Genomic DNA, 14,927 nt, shown 5'->3' with positions numbered 1-14,927 from the left:
TCAGAACTATTTAAGCCAGTTACTCACATTTCAGAATCTCATCTAAGTGTGTAGTCCTGTCATGGCATAGCATTTACAGGACCACCTTTTTCAGTGAGGTTATGGTCTTGGTATCAGCTGGCTTGTCCAGTGATGCTTTAGAATTCATTGTGGTTATAACTGGAAGGTGGGGTTTGTCTCCTCTGCCTTTAGATGACTGACAGTTAAATGTCTAAGTTGCAACTATTCACCCTAAACTCTCTTTACAGTCTGAAAGGAACTGGTGTCTTTACTGCAGTGTCTGCGGCATAGAAGGGACGTAGAGCAACAAAGAAGGGACAAATAAGCCAAATTACATTGACTGTATACACTGGTTGCTGCAGTTAATGCTAAGCTTTATAAAATTTTAACATGTCTGATAGTTGTAGGTATTAAGATAAAACTATCATTTTTTTCTTATGACCAGTTATGTTTCCACTTGTCCCTTTTATTTTGTGCTGGAGATCTAAATTCTCTCTCCGATCTTGCCTTCATTGAAAAAGAGCCTGCATTTGTCTCACACTTTCTTTTTATTCCTTTGCAGATGTCTTCTCCCTGCTCCTTTTACAGTTTGTTAATACCTGAATTTGTTTTGGTTTAGTAAGTTTCTTGAGAAACCAGTTTCAACCAGAGAGAAATGACAGAGTAAAATTTTCTGTTATGTGCATATTATAGATGACTGCAATGGCATGACAAATGTAGTTTCATAGAAGGCTATAACTAGTTGGATAATTTGGAAATGACAGGATGACCAGGAAAAACTGCTTTATGTCTTTAATCCAGTATGAAATGAAAATATTTGTAAACAGCACTTGTCTGCCTATCTGTGGAAAGAAAGCAGTTTTTCAGATCCTATTTTGGGTGTATATGTAAAGAAAAATCACTTGGAGAACATCAATGAAATAGAAAGGAGTTTAACAGGAGGTTCAGTGTACCAATTTTATGTATGTTAGGAAGTTAGAATCATGATGGGAATTCCCTGCTGTGAGTTAGAAAACAAAATCATCGTGGAAAACAATGTTAGAAATCATCAGTTGAAATTATCGCTGCTTTTTTTTCTTCTTTTTTAAGGGTTCTTGTTAAATGGAAACCCTTTCAGAAGCTTCTGTATTGCTTAAAATTAACAGGAATTATTCAAAGCTTTCTTTCTTTAAAGAACTGCCTTTTTAAAATGGATATAAATTGCCTGGATTTATGCAGGAGCAGGATTTGGTCATTTGCGCTGATAATCCCTTTTGAAACACAAATGAAGTGTGTTATAAGGCAGGGGAAAAAAAAGTCCTTGGTTTTCTTGCTTTCTGGGAGATATTCTTTTAAGTTAAACTATAGCTCTTCATTTTTGATAATTTTTGTTTACCTTCATTATCAGATGATTTTAATAATTTTCCAGCTAGTTGCTCTCCAGAGCATTATAGTTAAACACCAGGTGGGAACCAAAGTTCTATTTTTTGCACAATGTTGGGTTTTTTTTTTTCCCTGTTAATATGATCAACCATTATGTTTATTATAGCTGGAGATGGTTATTAACTGTAATAAACCTTATGCATTTGACAATACTTTGTAGTCAGTTTCATTATTTTGTTTCAAGGCGTTTAAAACTTAAAGGTTTTTCATTTTGTGTGCCGAGTACAGTGAATTCTTATCTGTTGGCTGAAGGTGATATGATAATACAAATCATATTTCTCCACTTTATAGACTTTACATATAACAATGGGGAAAGAAATACTGAAATCTGTAAGAAGCTGTTACAGAAGCACAAACTTGAGGGAGACTTGGGAGCAGGGTTGTTGTAGATGGTTTGAACTCCCTTTTTTCTTACTGAAATATCTAGCAAAGCAAGCAAACATTTAATGTATTAAAAAAGTATTTTTTCCTGTTACTCAGCAGGAAAGTGGTATTGCTCTAATCTGTTTTTAAAGGTGTGATCTTTATCTTTTTTTCTTTTTTTCTTTTTTTTTCTTTTTTTTTTTTTTTGGTTTTGTCATTTAGGTCTCTGGCAAGTGTAATGGACAGTGCAGAAAAAGGCCTGTCCTCGGCTGAAAACTTAAAAGGTTTTATTGAGATAATAATTCCATTACTGATTGAGTGCTGGATTGAAGCATCTCCTGCACAATCAGCTCCCATTCTTGGAAACCTTTTGGAATCAGAATCTCAGCAGCTTATGCAGCAAGTGCTTAGTATAATACATTTATTATGGAAACTCACAAAGCGACATGATGAAACATACAAAATGGTAAGGGAGAAGTGATCTGTGGCATAATAATGACAGTTCATTTTGTTTTGATTGGAAACTAGTGATTTGGTGATTGGAAGTAGTGGAAATATTTTATTAAGTGAGAAAAAGCCTAGGTTTTGAGTAGAATTTGGATTTTGTCAAGTCTCTTACTGGAGAAAAGAATCTGTTGAACTGAGCAATGAGATCACAGGTAGTCTACAGGAATCCTTCTTGACAGGCTACAGCACAAAAGCCTTTGAAACTGAAAGTGTTACCGGAGGAGCATTTTGTCTCCCAGATAACCTCTAGAATATAAATTTGAACAAAGCATAGAATGGAGTTGTGTGTTCCTTTTTTGTATTGAAAAATTTTACAGGGGTGTGTGGGGGTGGAAATGAACAAACCCTAAACCCTTGGAAAGGTAGGGGATAACGGTGGTATGAGATCCTGTAATTGCTTGGTGCAACCTATGTTGTTGTGTCATGATTGGTAGTATCACAAGGCATCAAATCTAAAGCCTCAATAAGAATTTTGGAAAATATCCTTGAAGTTTTTTTCCCCTAATTATTTTGTCTGTCCTTTTCTTTGATAAATTAATTGCTATTTTTTTGTAACTTTTGCTGCTCTTCCAAAGATTTTGGAAACTGTAAAAAGAGCACTCTTTTTGTTTTGGCTATTGAGAGTAGTTGGAAGGAACGTCTTGACAGCTCTTTGTTTTACCTGTGTATAGGGCTGTAGGTCCATTTGCTAAACAAAAAATCTATGCATAGTGTAATTATTGGAAAACATTTGTGGAATCATTCCATTAGACCAGAGTTACCCAACATACACAGTCTGAGGGATGGATTCAGTGTGTCTGAACAAAACACGCAGTTCCCCTTTTTCCTCTTCATTGTTTTTAGAGGGCCTCTTAGAAGCAGGCAGAAAGCAGGCAGTTGGCCAAGTAAATACCTGTGGCAGCCTACTGCCCCCAGCCTTTTTCTTTAGGGTACTGCAGAGCTGCTGCCCTTAGCCATAGGGTGCCTGCATTTTGGTCACATGAAAGGAGTGTTCCTCTGTCAAGATGTGAGCTGTTTTAGGTACATGCAGTTGCATTATGACCTTAAGATGTTTTCTGGGGAAAAAAAAAAACAAACCCTGATGTCCATAAACACCCCCCCCTTTTTTTTTTTTGAGCATATTGTGTTTTAGATAAGATAAACAGTTTATTTTGTCTTTTCCTTTATAGTCACCTTCATATATAAAATGCATTCAGATGGCTCAGTTTGAAAATGGAAGCTTTGCTTATTTAACAGCCCTTAGGCTTACAGGCCAAAGTGGTTATTACAGTGGTTATTACACTTTGGAAGACCACTCTGAATATGCTTAGTGGAAACCTATTAATCTGTGAAATAGTTTAATGGTCATTCTCTGTTCTTAGTACTTGAATATCAAAAAGAATATTCTGCCTGACCAATCTGATAGCAATGCAGGCTTTTTTTGTGATGAGTTCTGCTGGACACTATGGGATGGTGACTGAGTGTCTGCTAACCCACAAAGTAAAATTATTTTTTAAGTATTGAAAAAAACCCTTTTCCTGTAAGGATGGCCTTTCTACTGGAAAACACTTTGTCAGTGGGCTTTGAACTACAAGTACACTAATGATGGGGGAAGATGAAGGCAGTGTCAGAATAAGTCTTAATGGAAAACTTGGGACAGTCACTGCAAGTAAATCAGAGTTCACTCTGATTTTTAAGTACCCTCATAAAGTTGATATAAAAGCACTTTCAATTCACATCTGTAACTCAGTTTAATATTGTATATATCCACATTAAGATGTGCTAAGAAAATACACCAGTCCAGTTTGGATTAAATGTTGTCGCTCAACCTTGACTTGCATCATAACTTTACTCCCTTGTTTTGTGGACCTTCAGGTTCATGTACAGGACTTCACATTTACATCTGAACATAAATATATATGAAAACTTGCAAACAGAAGCTAAAGTTCCTGTTTTTCATTGATTCCAGTAATGGATTTTGGAAGATGATTGCATTGATGTATTTCACTTACTACTGTGTTTTCTGTCTGCCATCTGCTTTCCTTAACAGGAGCTATGGCTTCGAATGAATTACCTTGTTGATTTCAAGCACCACTTCATGCGTCATTTTCCTTATTCTTTACAAGAAACAGTAAAGCACAAAAAGAAAGATTCGTGCAAAGGGTAAGAATAAAATCAATGTCATGTTATAGCTTTTAATTTTGTAAGGTAAGTGAGACAATGTGAGTCATGCTTCATCCAGTACTAAATTTTTAATGTTGGAAAAGAAAACTTTTTATTGCATATTCCTTGAAGATCTGTAGAGAAGTTTTTATAGGAAGGTGCATTGCTTTGAATTGAGAACTTTTGGTTGTTCTTTGTAAAAGTATTGTATGGGAGGTTGTCTGAATAGCCTCCAGTAGAAATCAAAATGCTGTCTTAAAGAAATGCACGTATTTTATTGAATGCTTGATCTGGAATTTGCATATTGCTAAATGGTGATTTGTGTTAGTCTGACTAGTTTCATATTTCTGCATGTTTTGTTCAGCAGTCAACTGAAGTACATCAAAACATAGTTAAAACATTTTTTTCACCCCCATCTGCTCTTCTAATGTTTTTTTACAGGGCTGGATAAATCCAGCTAGGAGGGGAGATGGGACACATTGTGCCTATGCTGTATGGCAAAGCAGTACTGGAGGAGGAGAAGCCAAACACTCGCATGTTTCTTCACTATTGAGCTGGCAGAGTGGGTGCACCAATTTTGTTCTGGTACAGGCCAGTAGCAGGTTGTCTCCCCTCTCAGCTCCCAGATGTGAGACTGTATTCACGCAAAGTCTGTTCTGGAGTCATTCTGTGCCATTGCAGTCCATGTAGAACGCTGGTGTATGTACAAGGGGTATCAGCTGGTGTCTATCGTGGTTTCAAATACTTGCAAACTGTGCCACTGCAGACTGAGCTGTAGCAGTAGAACTCTTTTTGTACTAAGGGTCCACCATTGTGCAGGTATACTTGAGGCTGAAATCATGTTTGGTATTTTGACTTGCATTTTCTCTTCTTGAAAGGGCACATAGATCAGAAGTACAGCATAGCCGTTGGTTAAATGCTTTCATTTCGGCTAAGTCTTAGCCGTTAAGCTCATAAAGCCAAAAGGTGTTTTGCTTTTCCAGGTTTTGACCTGAACACCCTTCCTTGAAACTGAAAATCTCAGTAGTTAGGCAATGCAACCATATTTCTTGTCTTACAGATGACACCCTGACTAACCATCCTTGTGTTGATCATCTTCACTCTGCTACTAAGTTTTGCCCTATTCTTGCACTTTAAAATAAATATACTATTGGGTACATACTGTTTGACTGTTACTTCAAGACTTCCAGAAACTTAGCTTCATGCTATGAAAATAAAAATAGTTGCTTTTGTTTTCCTTACTTACCAATATATTGGGTTAAAGGCCTGCATTTGGATATGTTGCATGGCATTTCGAGGCTTCTTTCCTTCTCCAGTTCACAAAATGTTGCAGAAATTTACCACAGTATTACTGATAGCGCTTAGTATCTACATATGCTGAACACGAAAAAGTTATGAGCATTTATGCCATGTGTAAGTGATGTCCACAGGTTGAGATTTATTTGCTCATATTTTAATGTTTGGCTCTGAACTGAAGGGTGACTACACTTATGTTAGTGCAGGTTAAAGTGCTTTTTGTTATTTCGTTTTCACAGCTCTACTTTGTGTTCTGAATGTAGGCATTCATATTGTGTAGCTTTCTGTAGATAAAAGCTGTGGGTTTTTTTTTTTCTTGTATACTGTGAGTGACCAATCAGCATGTAGAGAAGTTCTAGCATTATATGTGAAGCTGCAATACCCTTGATTCCTTTCTTAACATCCCTTAATTTTGTCTTTCAAACCGCTGTAGGGCAACAGGGTGGTCCTGCAGAATATTGTGGTGGTGAAAAACGTGTTTCTGATTCCACATGAGTTTTGAAAAAAGTACATAAATGGATTTCTCTATGCCGTTCATAGTGCTTTTTGTCATTGTGTAGTAATGACAATAGCCATGTGATTCCTCACAGAAGAAGAAATACAGATGAGACTAAAACTAAAGATTAATTTTTTTAGCCTTCCTTCACTGATTTTGGTCACCTAGAAGTACTGCTAGGCCAGAGTAAAAATGTCAAATGGGATAAACCAGCCATAGGGATACAATTTAGAGCTTTGGTTGTTGCTGTCATTGTAAATATGAGAAACAGACATTTTGGTGGGAGAACAAAAAATTTCAAGTACCCAAATGTCAAATATGAAAACTTTTAAAATGTGTATTGGCTCTAAAACTTTAATACTTAAGAGGTTTTTTTCCAACATAGTATAATTTCTACCAAAGTAACATATATTAAAAGGCACAAAATATTTTTTTTTTAAATCTCTCTCTTTTTTTCTCCCCTGCCCAGCAACAAGTATTGTATGACATCCTCAAACAGCGTAGACCATCTTTTACTGAACTTAACCTTGTGTGACATAATGGTTTCACTAGCAAGCACTTCAACACTTCAGATGGATTCTGGTTGGCTGGACATGATAAGGAAATTTGTAACAGATACTCTTCAGGATGGCAGCAAGCTGAATAGCAAGCAGGTGAATAGGTTGCTTGGTGTGACTTGGAGACTAATGCAAATACAGCAAAACAAAGGTAAGGTATGAGTAGTTTCTGAAAAGTGAAATTATGCACTGACAAAAAGCTTGAGTTATTTTAGTGTTTTTTGGTCACTTCATCTCATATCCTCAGTTGTTACATCATAATGTCTTTTTCATGGTCGTATCCCTGTGTGTAGCATTGAAAACCGCTTGATTTTTAGGAATGCTGTTAGATTCATACTGTTGGTATTCAAAGTATTAATATATTTGTGTACCTGTTTTCTGGTTTTACTTCTCAAGATACCCTTATAAACAGGAAAATGAGTTTTCTTCATTGAAAAAAATAATTACTAGGATGTAGAGGTGCATGATACTTTAATATTCCAATCCTTATTTAAAATCATTAATGTAGCTGGTAGACTCCCTTGAGTCCTGTCAGATGACCACTCCAGTTCTGTGATGACATGAAATGCCAAGATAGTTCTGATGGAAGCTGCTGTAGAATATTTTCCAAGGTGTACAATTTGAATCCTTTTCCCAGAGAAAATATATTTCCCATTGTGACTTGCAGAACCAGTACAGTATTTTGACTTGGCTTTTTTTTTTTTCTTTTCAAGTACTACTTGGATGTGTTCCAGATGAGACCTTGGTTGACATGTCAGTTAAGTGATCAGCGTAGGACTTCTTAAAGAAAGGAATTTTTCTGTAAATCTAAAGGTGGCAGGGGTCTATTGTGTCTTACCAGTCTGGTAGAAATGAATTCCACAGCCATGCAGCCAGGTAGAGTTTATAGAAAATACTTTGCCCTTAGCAGCAGGTTTCATTGCTAGTGTTGTAAGGTGAAAAGATGTCAGATGTCCCTCAAATATATTTTGGCAGTTAGTTGTATCTCCTTCCAAATCCATTTTAATTGAGAAGCTGTCTATTCCTATGTCCCTGATGACAAAGATAATAACTAATCATTCCTATCTGCACTCCAAATTTAGTTTCCTGTTGAAGGCAAATAATAGTCCAAAGTCAGAGATGTGCCTCTTTCACCAGCTGAGCTAAAGCAGAAGAGTTGCTACTCAGCAAAGTAGTTCCCAAACTATTGTTAGACTATTAAATCAGATACTTCACACTTTTCCTTGTAATGAAACCTTGATTTTTCCTATGTCTACCGAACTTTTACCAGATAGTGGATAATGGCTGGTGTTTTTCTAACTAAAGTGGCCATCTTAGTGCAATAATTTTCCTCAGGAATGCAGAAAATAAATAAGCTTAAAAAAAGTTTAAATGAAATTACAAGAGATTAGTATGTATGGATCTTGTCTGCTGATCCTGTAAAGGTTCAGGAGTTTCACTGTAAGCAGGAAACTGTTCACCTCATGAATCTCTATCTGTGTGGACACTTAATCTCATCCCTTCAGGATAATCCTTGTGCAGTACTAAAAGCCTGACTAGATGTCAGATTATAATTCATTGACTAGCTGTAGAGGAAATACAGCCTTGACATGCTGGAGAAATGGGCTGACAATTCAACAAGAAGTGTGAAGTCCTGCACCTGGGGAGGAACAAGCCCATGCAGCTGTACGTGCTGGGGGCTGACCGGCTGGAAAGCAGCTTGGCAGAGAAGGACCAGGGGGACCTGATGGACACCAAGCTGAACATGAGCCAGCAATGTGCCCTTGCAGCAAAGGTGGCCAGTGGTGTCTTGGGCTGCATTAGGAGAAGTGTTGACAGCAGGTTGAGGGAGGTGATCTTTCCCCTCTGTTCTGCACTGGTGAGGCTGCACCTGGAGTACTGTGTCCAGTTTGGGGCTCCCCAATACAAGAGAGACATGGACATACTGGGGAGAGTCCAATAAAGGGATGTGGAGATGATGAAGGCACTGGAGCATCTCTGCTGTGAGGAAAGGCTGAGAGAGCTGGGACTGTTCAGGCTGGAGAAGAGAAGGCTCAGGGGGATCTCATCAATGTGTGTAAATACCTGAAGGGAGGGTGCAAAGAAGGTGGAGCCAGGCTCTTTTCAGTGGTGTCCATTGACAGGACAAGAGGCAATGGGCACAAACTGAAACACGGGAGATGCTGTCTGAACATCAGGAACACCCTTTTCACTGTTAGGGTGACAGAGCACTGGCACAGGTTGCTCAGAGAGGTTGTGGAGTCTCCATCCTTGGAGGTACTCAGAAGCTGTCCGGACATGGTCCTGGACACTCAGATCTATCTGATCCTGCTTTAGCAGGGGTGTTGGACCAGATGACCTCCAGAGGTCCCTTCCCACCTCAACCATTATGTGATTCTGTGGAAGAAGAAAAGCTTCCTTCCTTGATGGTTTTTTTTTTTTTTTTTGATGGTGCTGTAGAAATTCTGAACTGTATTGTGTCAGATGATACTGCAAAAGGTGGTACATACCAAAAATATACCTCTGATTTGTTTAAAAACTATCTGACACTGAGATTAAGGGTCTGGAAGGGTATGTTTTTAGAAGACAGGGCAACAGAAAAAATGAACCATTACAATAAAAATTTTTTTGCAACACAGTGGAATTCAAAAGAGGGGAAATTTAGATAGAAAAAAACCAAAGAGCTAATGAATGAGAGATTAAATAAAACTGTAGTCAACCTCCTGTGCATTATGCCACAAAAGCATTGTGGTATCTTTGCAGTCGCATTTTTCAGAGTTGCCTGTTTTGAGTAGCTGTTTATGATGGGGTGGAATACACATATCCACCTTGCTCTGTGGATGTCTAGAAGAGCTTTGAGCTGTGATGTCTGAAGATTTCTCTCCATTGTTTAAGATCAATCTCTGGATCTGCTCTCTAATTAGGAGGTCTGCTCCTTTCTTGCATCTCTCAGGTATGACTTTAGCAGCAGCTTGCCTGCTAGTTGTATTTTTGATAAATTTTCTTTGAGTAACAAAGAGAGCACACTTGGTCATTTCAGAAGGAGGCTTTCCATGTGCCAATTAAAACTGAAATACGTTAAAAATCATGAGGACTTTGGCTGCATTTTGGAAGTCTGTATAATGTGGACATTTTAAGTACTACTTTTTAAGAATACATTTTTAAATTGCTTCTGTTTTTAAACTTGTCCTGTTCATATGAAGCAATTCAATAGTGGGACCTGCTTTACGAAACGTGCCATAGAGAGTTATTGGAAGGTGGCTGAATGTTCTACACACTTAGAATATTTATTTCTTATTATATTTGTGCAGTTAACAGTTCATTAATTAACTAAAAACTACATAAAGGTATAATTGTTACTCAAGAATAAGCCAGTGTTCCAAGAAATGCTGTCCAAGATGAATCTTCACCTAAAGAGTATGTGGATTGAGTGGGCTGATGTTCCTGATGCAATGAAAAGAACTTTAGAATTGATTTTAGCTAAAATGTGTTTTTCTGTTGACAAATATGTTAGCTTTCAACATCTAAATGGCTCCCTGCATTATGCTTGAGTATGACCATGCCATTTCAGGTGCTTTTTATAGTGTGTCTTTTGGTGAGAACCCCTGTACAATAACTTAAATATGTTCCCTGGTAAGAGTTTTGCTGATGAAGACCAGCCCCTGACTGGATCCAGAATCATTTTTAGCATGGAACATTCTTGTCTCTGTGGGCAGAAGTAGCTCTGTTCAGTGTGGAACACAAAATTGTATCTGTTCTTGAATACGTAATTTATTAAGACTGCTCTGTACACCTGGATGGAAAGACAAAGTTTTCCCAGTCTTGGTTTATGAAGATAGGGAAGTGATTGCTGCTACTTAAGTATGTCTTGACAGCAATGAATTCATTGGGGCCCCAGGCTTTTCTGAGACAAATTGAGTCAGGTCTCATACCCTTCATATATCTCTTAAATTTTCAGATGCTTCCCCGTTCTTTCCAGCCTTGTCTTCTCTGAATTCAGGTATTTTTCTATGCTTTGCTGATTTTTACATCTAGTGGTTTAATCTGGTTTCCAAAGAAAATGTTTGATTTGTTTCTCAGTCTACTATAATAACTTCTGGACTTGCCGGCTGGTTTTAGCCAACTTTGTCATAAGGATAGAACTTTCATGATTGTTTTAAGTCTGGTGATAACGCATAGCCGATGAGAGCTTCAGAGAAGGAAAAGTTGCAGTGGAGTTTAGCAGTTCTCTTTGCAGTGGCTTGCCAGTGGCCTCTTGAGGGGTATGTATTTTCTGGTTAATTAGCAAATGTGATTTGGAGCCAGCTGGTTCACAGACATGGAGAGCTGATGAGGCTGGTGTGTGCGGCAGGGAGAAAGGGCTAGTATAGAGAGAACTGAAGGCACTGTGACAGTGAGGTTTGGGGGAGCATAGGTGAGGAGTAAAAGAGAAGATTGGTGTCAGGCTGCTGCACTAGGGGAAAAGGATGTGGAAGACAGCTGTGGAAAGCAGGAATTTATTGGTTCTCAGCTACCTCGTGACCTGTACACTGCCTTGTTTTCACAAAGTTCTGAAATTTTCACTTGCATGTTGTCGCTATTCTTTTTGTGGCTCTTTCACAAGCTACACACGAAGGTGGTGTTTCAATGGTTTAGAAGTCTACCCAGTAGTTTTAAAACATTTTGGTACTTCCCTGTGGAGTTAAATGTAGGTAGTTGCAGATACAGATTATAGCTCTTCTGTGTGAGTGTGTGTGTGTGTGTGTGTGCATGTATAAAATCAGAAGATTAAGCACCACAACTTCGGATTTTTATGTATTTTCTTTCTAGTGGCAACAGAACCCTTGATAAAAGCAGTATATACACTATATCAGCAAAGGAATCTCCTCTTTCCAGTTCGTACGTTGCTTTTGAAATTTTTTAGCAGAGTTTACCAAAAAGAAGATTTGAGGACTCAAAGAATCAGGTAAAAACCATTTGCATATTCTTTTTCATTTCAACATAGTATATTTATTTCAGAAATAAGAATACTGAATTTTTTTGTAGATGTTATAAAACTTCATTCTGAATCTGTTTTGGTGCTGTGTCACTGAAATTTGAAAGTTTAGGTTCTCTGTGAGATTGAGATACTTATTAGCTTAGTTGTCTTTTTTTTTAATGTAAGTAGTAGATTAAGATCTAAGATTAAGATCTAAGATTTTAAGATTTAAAATTTAACTTGAAGTACACTGCTGCAAGCTTATTGGCTGTGTGATAGTCAGTAGATGTGTCACGGTTGTGCAGGTATAGCCATGGAGCATTTCCATTACTTCAGCCTGAGGTCATGGACTTCTGACTTAATGCCTTTGGTGGTTCTGGTAGTGCCTGTCTAGCCTTTTGTATTTACTTTCTTTAAGAAAAGTATTCTTCTGTTGTTTTGGGTGTGTGGTTCTAAAGAGACTGGGTTTAAGAAAATGTTCTTGTCCTTTTGGGTTCCCAGTTTCATGCATCTATTAGATATCTGACTTGCTTCAAGTTAGAGGATATATTGCTGTTACTACACTTTTTTGTCATAAAATTTGTCCAAATTATCTCCAAGTCTTAACTTTTCCAGAAGGTATTTTTCAGCCAAGTTGTCTGGTTCCAGCTATGTAAAATCCTTTAACACAGATCAGTCTGCATCCATCCTACCTCGTTTGAGAACTGCAAAGGGACATAAGATCATACCTAGTAGCAGAAACAGATATCACGGGTAAAAGTCAAACCTCAGGGCCCCCAAAAGTACTAGCATCCACTAGCAGAGTCAAGCTTTGGGAAAATTGTTCTCTTCTGCAACTCCTTTACTTTGTTAAATCTTATGCTGTGGTAATGCCTGAGTACATGTAACTAGATCTACAGCCAGAAATATCTAACACTACCCTATGAACATTCTAAGAAGTATAGGGAGTTTGAAAGACAGACAGCCAAAAGGCTTGGGAATATCCTATTTTCCTTCTCTTTTCACCCTGAGTGAAAAAGATCTTTTTCATACTTACTAATTTCCCTGAGGTTACATAACTGCTGTTTTCTGTACTTACCTGGAAGTCTTGAGCATCTCGTCCAGTTTCATGTGATCATCTAACTATCTAGAAAGCTTTAACTTTCTATTTTTAGACAACACAAATAGCAGTAGTTTTCCTGCTGTTCCTTTTAGTCTTCTATATGGAATTGTGACATTTTTAGTAACAGAAGAAGGAAATGTCAAAAATTCTTTGCAAAAAGGATAATTGCACTTATGTCTGACAAGACATTTTAAGACGACATAATGTTTGTGTACTGTACTGATCCATTTCTTTCCTTTAAAAACAAGTGTTGTTTTGTTGGTTAGTTGTTTTTTTTTTTTTCCCATTTCCTCAAGATGCGGACTGCACAGTAGATCCTGGATGACATTCATGTTATTCCATTCAGTTTGATGTCATATCTCCTTTAGGCCTCCTGTGACTGCTCTCCTAATTTTTTTCCTTTTTTTTTTTTTTTTCTTTTTTTTCCTTTCTCTTTTTTTTTTTCCTTTCTCAGAAGCTTGTCAAGAGCAGTCTAAGAGGAGCAGAATTCATGTTGGAACATTTTCCAAGGACATTTAAGTGAAGCTGTTTATTTTTTAGGTATATCTGATTCAAAGGCTAGGTAGGAGCTTTTGGCCTATTGTTGCCCTGTGAAAGAAAACTTGATTAATATATTACAAGGTTCAGAATTAATATTTTGGTCTTGATGTTAGTTATCTTCACGTCTAATTGCTACACACGTATGCATAGTCACGCAGTGTGTGTGTGTATACACACACACATATGCATATATATATACTGGTAGAGACTAAAAAGGCTATTTAGCCTCACAGCCTGCCTTAAAGACTGACCTGTGTGAGATGGCACATAGGAAGAAGGCAAGAATTACTTTTCCATGATACTCTAAGCTTCCAACCATTTGAAGCCTGTACTTCCTCACTGTGCAGAGCTTGTGTGTGTTTAGTATCACTCAGTGGATGTCTTTTCCATGAGCTTTTCTGGTCATTCCTTGGACTGGTCTAAATCAGGAGCAACTGCAGCATCCTCTAGCAAGGAGTGACAAAGCTCAGCTGTCTGAAGACCAACTTTCTTCTGTTTGTTTTGATCCTGGCTCCTTCTAGCTTCATTTGATACCAGCACCTACTTCTTCAGTGAGAAGAGAAAGCAAACTTTTTATTCCGATCCACCATTTGCATGTTGAGTGATTTGAGACCTCTGTTGAGCCTACCTCCAACTCACTCCAGTTGTCTCTTCTCCAGGCTTTTCCTACTGTTAAACACAATTAATCGCTCTATGCAAGGCCCTTCCCTCTTATGTTATGGATACGTTGTTTCCTTAAAAAGTTTTTTATGAGGGATTTTGTCAGGTCTTTTGAAAATGAAATAATTTTTATCATCATTATGCTGCTCTTGTTAATGCCTTCAAAGACCTACTTTGAACTTCCTGATTTACACTTGACAGCTTCTTTCATGTAATCATCACTTTAGTAGTAAGCTGATGAAATGCTTTTCGTTTATAAATGATACTTGATTTGATAAGCCAGGGTGCCATAGAAATTTTAGCCCATGAAAGGGGAGATTGTTCTATAAGATTGTTTCAGTTTGAGCTAGAAAGGTTAAATAAAAGCAGATCTATAATGGATGTTGTCAAGTTTTAAAGCTCAGTACCAAAGATGTTTAAAGGAAAGAAAAAACCTAATTAGTCAAGTTTCCTGAAGTATGAACAGGCTAATTGATTGGAGTGGGGAAGGAGGTCTGGAGAATCAAGTCATAAATACAAATGAAAATTAGTCTTAAGCTAGGGAAGAGCTTGTCCAAGTTTTTTTGCTGTTTCCTGACCAGCTTTTAGGGGGTGTTTATGGTAAACAGCACTTGCAGAGAATGGGAAAAAAGGAATTGATAAGCAGACTGGTTTCATTCCTAGTTTTCTGACAAGCAGGTTAGAAATAGCAATTCCTAAATGTCAAGCTGAATTATTTTTTTCATAGGATGGGAAAATAGCAAAAGCTTCTTAACCATCACACTATAGGATAAAGGAAGAAGTGGGTCTGAAATTGGGATTAATTCAGGTTGTCCTTCAATATAAATAATGTCTTGTCACATTTTTCAATAACAATTATTATAATTCATGTCAAACATAAGGGATGGTCAGAGTCCTCAGATATGG

At 37.5% G+C, this 14,927-nt stretch overlaps 1 protein-coding gene across 3 annotated transcripts in view; it reads left to right on the top strand.

The window, feature by feature from the left end:
* The window catches only part of TEX10 (testis expressed 10), a 60,026-nt gene that overhangs the window by 9,753 nt on the left and 35,346 nt on the right, over nt 1-14,927 (top strand). For all 3 annotated transcript variants that reach the window (XM_030011598.2, XM_030011601.2, XM_030011600.2), the window contains 4 exons: nt 2,008-2,251; nt 4,322-4,434; nt 6,696-6,934; nt 11,572-11,707. In XM_030011598.2, the coding sequence (XP_029867458.1) occupies nt 2,008-2,251; nt 4,322-4,434; nt 6,696-6,934; nt 11,572-11,707 (732 nt within the window). The remainder of the gene's footprint in view (nt 1-2,007; nt 2,252-4,321; nt 4,435-6,695; nt 6,935-11,571; nt 11,708-14,927) is intronic.

This window comes from Aquila chrysaetos, chromosome 4, assembly GCF_900496995.4.
Source record: "Aquila chrysaetos chrysaetos chromosome 4, bAquChr1.4, whole genome shotgun sequence".
In the NCBI taxonomy this organism is placed as follows: domain Eukaryota; kingdom Metazoa; phylum Chordata; class Aves; order Accipitriformes; family Accipitridae; genus Aquila; species Aquila chrysaetos.
Note: the sequence above shows the minus strand (reverse complement) of the source record. Positions and strands in the feature narration are given on the sequence as shown.